Source organism: Antrostomus carolinensis, unplaced genomic scaffold (genome assembly GCF_000700745.2).
Source record: "Antrostomus carolinensis isolate BGI_N321 unplaced genomic scaffold, ASM70074v2 Scaffold56326, whole genome shotgun sequence".
Taxonomy (NCBI): Eukaryota; Metazoa; Chordata; class Aves; order Caprimulgiformes; family Caprimulgidae; genus Antrostomus; species Antrostomus carolinensis.
Window position 1 is genome coordinate 3,151 of NW_010320887.1, and position 7,844 is coordinate 10,994.

The 7,844-nt window shown below is 37.8% G+C and overlaps 1 protein-coding gene across 1 annotated transcript; it reads left to right on the forward strand.

Annotated features, from left to right (window-relative positions):
• Positions 1-224: 224 nt before the first annotated feature.
• LOC104526280 (protein CASP) lies at positions 225-7,563 on the forward strand. Its single transcript, XM_010169697.1, has 5 exons — positions 225-342; positions 1,045-1,182; positions 4,568-4,691; positions 6,601-6,677; positions 7,493-7,563. The coding sequence occupies exons 1-5, from the start codon at positions 225-227 to the stop codon at positions 7,561-7,563; spliced, it is 528 nt and encodes a 175-aa protein (XP_010167999.1).
• Positions 7,564-7,844: the final 281 nt, after the last annotated feature.

The following is a 7,844-nucleotide window of genomic DNA, read 5'->3' on the forward strand; positions in this document are numbered from 1 at the left end:
ACGCTGGCATATTGAAAAAACACACAGGCTCATGCTTAATGTGTTAACAGAGGTACAATAGACTTACTATGTGTTTCCAGAGACTGAGGGTGGTCTGAAAAATTAATGACTGTGGTGGTTGAAAATTAAGTGAACTCCCTAATATATACTGTTGTTGATCCACTGAATTTGGTGTTTAGCATTCCTCAACAGGAGACTAAATCTTTGCAGCCATTTCACAAGAGATGCTGGCGCCCATAACAGAAATGTATTCAATAATCTTTTATAAGTCCATTGGACTCCAGCGTTTTCTTACTCTGACTGGGAAGAAGTCCCAGAATAAATCACGTGTGCGCACGTCAGGTGCGTGCTAAGGACTCCCTTTAGCAGAAGGGGACAAACATCAGAGAATTAATACTGAGAGAACATTGAAAATAATTTCTAATTTCTATTCAATTAGTAGTATAAGAAAAAAGAGGGAACAAGAGTCATAAAACCCAAGGTTCATGAAATTAATTACAGCCACACAATATTTCTGATTACTATTGATCTGTCAGTTAGAAAAGTTATAGCTCAGGTCTCCATGATCAAATAACCTTTTTGATCAGCTGTGCAGGAGGGCACAATTTGCTTTGGAAATTCACTCTCACAGAAGCAGAGGTATGTGAGGGACACTAGCTGCCAGTGAGCCATGCAGTTCAATTGCTTTTTACCCCAAAATTCTCATTTTGCAAACAAAAGTTGAGACTTAAGACTCTCACGTACTGTGAGACGTGCTGTGCTATCATGGCTGTCTGCATGCAGGGACAGTGCCCTGTGGATTAACACCAGGATGAAGAAGGCATGCACCAGTTTAAAGGGTAACAGATACAATGAACTGTCTTTGCTTTTTGAAGTTTGGAGGATATGAGATGAGGAATATACAGGAATAATAACTCAAAGTAGAGCCTTACTAGCACTTAAAATGGGTGTTAATAGAGAAAAAAGGACACTTGTGCTCTGAACTACTTGAGTCACCCAAGCGTTCTTTTTATCTTACATTTTATTTTACTGTCTCTTTTTCAGATCCAGTTCCAGCCTTGGATTTGGGACAGCAGCTTCAGCTGAAGGTTCAACGTATGCACGATATTGAAACAGAGAATCAGAAACTTAGGGAAACTCTAGAGGAATACAATAAAGAATTTGCCGAGGTGAAAAATCAGGGTAGGTTGCAAACATATTTTTTTACTAGCTTTTAATGCATACTGAAATTTCAAGGCAGGGATTAAATCCAGTTTTATTTCTTACTGGTAGGGTTGACAGTAGCATTGAAATTCAGTAAAGAAAGTATGATAGTGTATTATATCTATACAGGTAAATACAGAAGTGACTATGACTTTGGGTAGACTTGGATTTCTTTAGAAGTTTCACCTTCTATAGCACGAAGTCAGAGAATGGAGCTGTTATTCTGCATATTCAGTTGTAGCCTTCAGTGCTACCTGAAAATTACACACCTGACTGATGTTATATGTAGACATTTTATGAGAGACAGTGCTACTGCTGACATCAGACTGAATGTGGGTGCTTGTAGTACATACATTTTACACACACAAAAATCTAGTATTTTATACACATGTACAAATCTGTACCAAATGAAACTTTTTCTGTACTCTGTTTTTCTTTGCTTAAATCAGAAATGTGTTACTGGAGTACATTCAGCATACATACTTTATATTTACTCTAGAGACTATCTACAGAACAGTGTAAATACAAGCTAATACTGTTTAATTATTTATGTAAGTTTTAATGAGACTGGAGTACATGAAAATACATTAAAATCTCAATTAAATTTAAACCCTGTTGTCTTTAAGACTGTTCAGATTTTCTTGTGAATTCAAAAGAAAGTTCCTGCAGCAGGAAATAAAATTGGATCAGTTGTATACCTACTTGCCTGTACATGGGACTTTTCATTTCCATCTTAAATGCTCAGTTCTGGGTGATGGGAAGGTCTAGGCATTTGGAAAGCTGGAGATGATTTTTTTTTTTTTTTTTAATATTATGGAACTGTTGCACTCAAGTGGGTAACATTGGAAAGCTATACTAGCAACTAAGTTGGTTCTGTTACATCTCATTTTCAGCAGAAGGAGCATAAATGCAGGTAGATATTTTAACATAGAGGGTGTGACCTTTGGAGAGGACAGGTATCAGCATGCAAAGATTCAGGCTGGGACTGCAGAAGTTGTCGTGCAGGAACCACAGTGCTCTAAGCCTGACAGTACTTTTCCTGGAAATGTACAATAATTGCAGTTCACTGTGCAGAGTTTCCCTGAGGCTGTGCATCCTGTACATCCAGGCATGACATCAGGGTTTGTCCCAGAAAGTGGAAAAAATCTTGGACTTCCGGAGTTTTTTGCTGCAACCACTCATAAATTGGCATTTTCTATTTTCCCTGGTGTCCACTAACTTCCTTTCTGTTTTGCCACTGTGGTCTTTGCGTTGTTTTTAACTCCAGTGCAATAGTTTTACACTCTGTTTCAAACAGGGATTAATAAGATATCCAGGGAAAAGCTTGTTGTTAGCTAAGGGTGCTTTGATCAGTTAATCTCTTTGTTTGGAGGGCTGTGTATGAGCTATACAGTGCCTGTAAGAACTTCTTCCAAAACTGCTATAAATGGCAGTGGCTAACAAGCTTTAGCTGACCTGAACAGTAAAGAAGGCACTTAGTTCTCCAAGCAACACAGAGGATTAAACTGTGCTTGTCCAACACATCTACTGTTAGGTGCCTAAAGGCAAAAACAGATTTTGTTAAAAAAGTAATATTTTTTCCCATATTTGTGCACTTCTTGCATTCCTTTTTTTAGTTCTGTTTCCTTTTAAAATGAAACATTCAGACTTTGTCAAGCTGCAACTATATGCATTTCCACGAGATTGTTTCGCTCTCTGCTTCTCCATATACCTGAATACTTTTGCAGATTTATGTTTGAAAATACTTGGAGCAGAGGTGTCTCCAGTAGAGAGTACATCCTTCGTACACATGAATGAGCATCCTTTTGTCTCTGTGAAGGAGCATCCTTTGCTTAGTCAGGAAAAGAGCAGAATTTGTATTACTTCCCAGATCTCAGAGAAGATTTCCCTTTGCTTTTTTTTAAGACATGTTGTTTCAATGGCCTATTCCTCCATCATGAGCCTCATCTGATTTTTGCATGGCTAGCAAAATCCTGCTCCTTCATTCAAAAGTAACTTGTTTGCTGGCAATCATTTTTACCTCTCTCCCCCAGCTTTTTTGTGGTCACAGTGGCCCAAGCTGCCTTCTGTGTGATTCCCAGACAGCAGACCTTGTCACCAGCAATCTACTGACTGGCTTTACAGTTCTCCAGTCAAGTCTGAAGTCTAGACTTTAAAAGAATTACGCATGGTTTTGTGTGATATTATTGAGGTTTTTTCCTCCAAGTTCATAGGCTTTACTTTTCACAGAGTTTGTTTTTCTAGGATGTTTCTGCAGAATGAGAAGCTTTTTATGTCCAAAGGGATTTTTTTTCCTAAAATGCTCTTAATGGCATCTGTTAATAAGCTGATGTCTTTAAACCACCACATCTCTGTCTGAGTACGTTGAAATGTATTGCTAGCTGCGAGTCTTCTGGCAGTCTAACGCTTTTTCCAAATTCCATTATTGTTACAAATCATACTCTGGTGAATGTCCTGCTTTTCCTTTTAGGAGCCCTATAAGGATTCAGTCCTTTCCTGTGGGTGGGATCAAAGGGCTTTCACGTAGGAATGGATCAGGGCACATAACAAGATGCTGTCCATCAAGGGCTGTGCCATAACTCTGCAGGTTTATACATCTTCTCTCATCCATTACTGGGCACAGTAAATGCAAGATAACTTCTTTATCTGAGAAAAGGGTTTCTGTAAATTCCCTGGAAGGCTACAAGTGCACTCAGAAAGTTATAATAGTTAATGCTTGTGTGTAAAACCCAGTGTCAATGAGAAGGCAGTTAGAGCAACTAGAATATGAAGGGCTCCGGAGTGTCTGTTGAATCTGATCTACTGTTAAGAGAGCAGTTAAATCTTAACTGCCATATTTTTCATCAGTTGTGAAGCAGAACGTAGCTGTATCCCAGATATGTGTTCAATTAGTGTTAGATTGCATCTGTCCATGAGTCCATAGTAAAACTGCCGCTTTTTACGTGAGCACAGTTATGTGAATTAAGTGTCCTATGTGTAAATGCATACTTAAACCTACACTGGGACTTTATTACAACCTCCACTCAACAGCGAGGTAATTTAAGACTAGTCAATAAGGTGATACTATATTTTACAATTGATTTTTTTTTTTTCTTCCTTTTTTCTTTTTTTTAAAGTTAGAGGAACCTTCTTCGCTCTGCTTTCCAGCAAACACCATTGATCCTTCTCAACCTGAACACTTAAAGTTCAATTTAACATTTAGGGAGTAAAAGGTCTCCAAAGGGACTCATATCCATTGATTTTGTGTCAGAGTTGAAGAGCTAAAGTTTAAAACACACTGAGCCTACAGGGTAAAGAAAGCCTTGTGTTGTGGAACCACGTGGAGCTGTGTACACTCAATTCTTCCCCTATTGTTTTTCTGTAGAGGTTACAATAAAAGCACTTAAAGAGAAAATCCGAGAATATGAACAGACCCTGAAGAACCAAGCGGAGAATATAGCCCTTGAAAAAGAACAAAAGTTACAAAATGATTTTGCGGAGAAGGAGAGGTGAGTGTGTGTGTGTGTGTGTGTGTGTGTGTGCATCTCTCTGTAGGTATTGTAGAGGAGGAGAGATGTATTTTTCAGTTTAATCTTCCCAGCCAGGACTCTCTCTTCAGTGTACTGAGCGATTCTGGTGATTTATGTGTTTGACATGGAATCATTTGATACTCAACTTTGCACAGAAAAACAATCGTGAAAGTGTGGAAGGAAAACAAGGACAGATTGTTTCTTTGCAGTAGGTTTTTTTTTGCTGGAGGAGGGGGGTGTCATGTTCAGAAGGGTGCAAACCTGCTTTTATTCTTCACCAGCAGTATTGTCCTTTGTGACACTAAGCTTTCTCCATTAGCCCACAGTGTAATTCAGTCTCCCTGAGCTGTTTAAGATAAAAAAACTGTACCCAAGAGCTTGGGTAAAAGATGCATCATCCCTGCTCCTGTGGTAATGTCTAAGAGGGGGATTGTGTTTCTGAATTGTCCTGAAAAGGTTTGCTTATTCCTACATGTAAAAATTAAGAAGTATTTTAATTATTTATGATTAAGTATTGGAAATATCTTGAGTACATTGCTAATCTTTTTCAAATGAGCAGGGAGTGTTTGAGTCTTGTAGGTTAGTGGGCAGGACAAGACCAAGGGTTTTAAGAGGGAGTTCTTTTAGGCTGTGTTCTCTACTTGAGAATTTATTTCTCCCATGGAGCAATAATATTGAAGCTATGATATCTTCAGCTTAGTGTGGAAGCCCATCAGTGTACATGAGCTTTTTAGTTGGTGTGTTGGTTGTTTAAATTCATGTCTGAGTGGGAAGAATCTGCCAGTGAATGCAAAGCTTTTTTTTAAATTCATCAATAGCTGTGGTTACTTTTTGATAAGTAGCATGTAAGCAGTGGCTTTAACAAGTGCCATTTAGATGTGCTTAAAAATAAAATGATAAGTGTAATGCAAATAACAAAAAAGTATCTATAAGAGAGGTTTTGAGTTCTCAGAGTATATCACTTGGTATGAAGGGAGCTGAAGCATGTTTCTCACTATAAATTGTTATTAACCTGGTCAGCAGTGTTGGAGAATAAATTTATGTATCCTATGGAGTACAAGTAGGATGCTGGTAGTTTCATAAGCCATTTCACAATTCTGAAATCTGCAGAATATCTTAAAAGCAATGTCATAAAAAGCAGCGACTCCTGGGAGACGTTGGAGCAACTCCCTTTCAAAGATGAGTTTTATAACTCCTGTAGCCTTTAGCAAAGAGTAATGACTGTATGGCCCCATGATGCTAAAAAACTGACACAAACAAGAAAATATTGCCTGTGGACATAAGAAATGTGAGCATATTAAAGGTTTGCTCATGTTCTATAGAAAATATCAATGTGAGATTTGTTTTGAAATACGTGTGGTTTTTTTAAAGAGTAGCTAATAATATTACTGGGTTTGGCATCCATTTCAGCTATGATGAAACAGCTGCCGCATCTATTCAGTATATCAGTTATGGAAACCAATTTCTTCATTATGACAGTAAAATGGAAATGTATCATTCTTCTTGTACTAACTTTGTACAACAGAGGGTGCTTGGTGACAATTTTCTTAATGTGTATGACATTTCCAAAACAAATTATGCTCAAGAAAACCTTCCACTAAAGTTGTCATTTATATAGCAGTCAACTCTTGTATAATGTTCACAGCTTATGTTATGAGGTGGCTACACTGTTAAAATTTTAATAAGTGGAACTGCAAAGTATGAACAGTATTGCAATGTGACATGATTTATGGGTCCCATTGAAGCACCTTGTAGTCTGTGTGGTGTCATCAGTTGTCTGATTACAGTTGAGACATTTAATCACTCTATCTTCGAAATTTGCAAAATACAAATAAGTTGTTTAACATGATTACAAGCTCTGTTCTCACCTTTTCTCTTCCCTTTATAGAAAATTGCAGGAGACGCAGATGTCAACAGCCTCGAAGCTGGAAGAAGCCGAACACAAAGTTCAAGCTTTGCAAACAGGTTTGGCATCGCTATTCTGACCTATACCAATGATCAGGCTGGAGGTGAGAGGATAGAGATCATTGAATGTGTCAGGACTGTGTGTGAACCAGCTCTTGCAAGAGCAGAGATCCAACAGAGCTTGAACGTGCTCTGTGAATCAGGGCTTCTTTTGGGCTTCACACCTTAAGTGAATGCTTGTGTTGCAGCCAGTCTGTTGGTAAATACAGTGGACAAGGCCAAGCATGAAGCATGTAGAGCGTTAGAGCATTGCTGCAATTAAAGCAGGCCATGGAACTTTTAATCCATGTTGTGTTTTGCTCTGGTTTCACACATTTCTGAACTATGATAAATATATATATAGCGGTCTGGATTCAGTATGAACCCAGTTTCTACCAGTGTGTCTTGCCTGTTGCTGTGACTTGCTTGCTATATTTTCCTCTTAATCTCTGGACACATAAAGATTCCAGGTCTGGACACATTTGGTTTTGTTTACTATGAGAACACAGAAATGTTATTCCCTGAATTACTGCAATAAATATTTCAAATGAATAAGCAGTTTAGCCAGCTTAATAAGAAATTAATAATGTCTAGCTTGGTTAAGCAGAAACAGGGAATTTTTGCAGTGTAAAAGAAATACCATAAGAAATTGTGAAAAATAAAAAGCTGTATTTTTTTTAAGTCATAATGGTTTGCCTAGGAAGAAAGATAAAGCAAAGAATTTTTCATCAGGAGGTGTGTAGCCTTATTTATGGCCAAATAAAAAAAAATGGAGTAGTCTTTTTGTTTTTCACTGCCGTTACACTACTGTAATGCTTCATGTTTATGCCTTTTAGCCTTGGAAAAAACCAGAACAGAACTATTTGATCTGAAAACAAAATACGATGAAGAAACTACTGCAAAGTAAGATTTCACTGTTTTCTTTCTATGTCTTCCTTCAGGGTATCACTGCTTTTTTGTTTTGCATCTGTCTGTTGGAGACAGACAAGATGGAAGATGTTCAGGAGTCCGGATTTGTTGGAAAACATGGTCATAATTTGGCCTCCTGTAGAGAGATTATTAATTTTCATATTTTCTTCCACCTAACAAGACACTTTTCCTGGTACACATGCTGCTGCATTCTTGGTTTAATTCTCAGGTGCTGCATCTACTACGTATCTCTATATTTTATTTAGAAATAACATATTT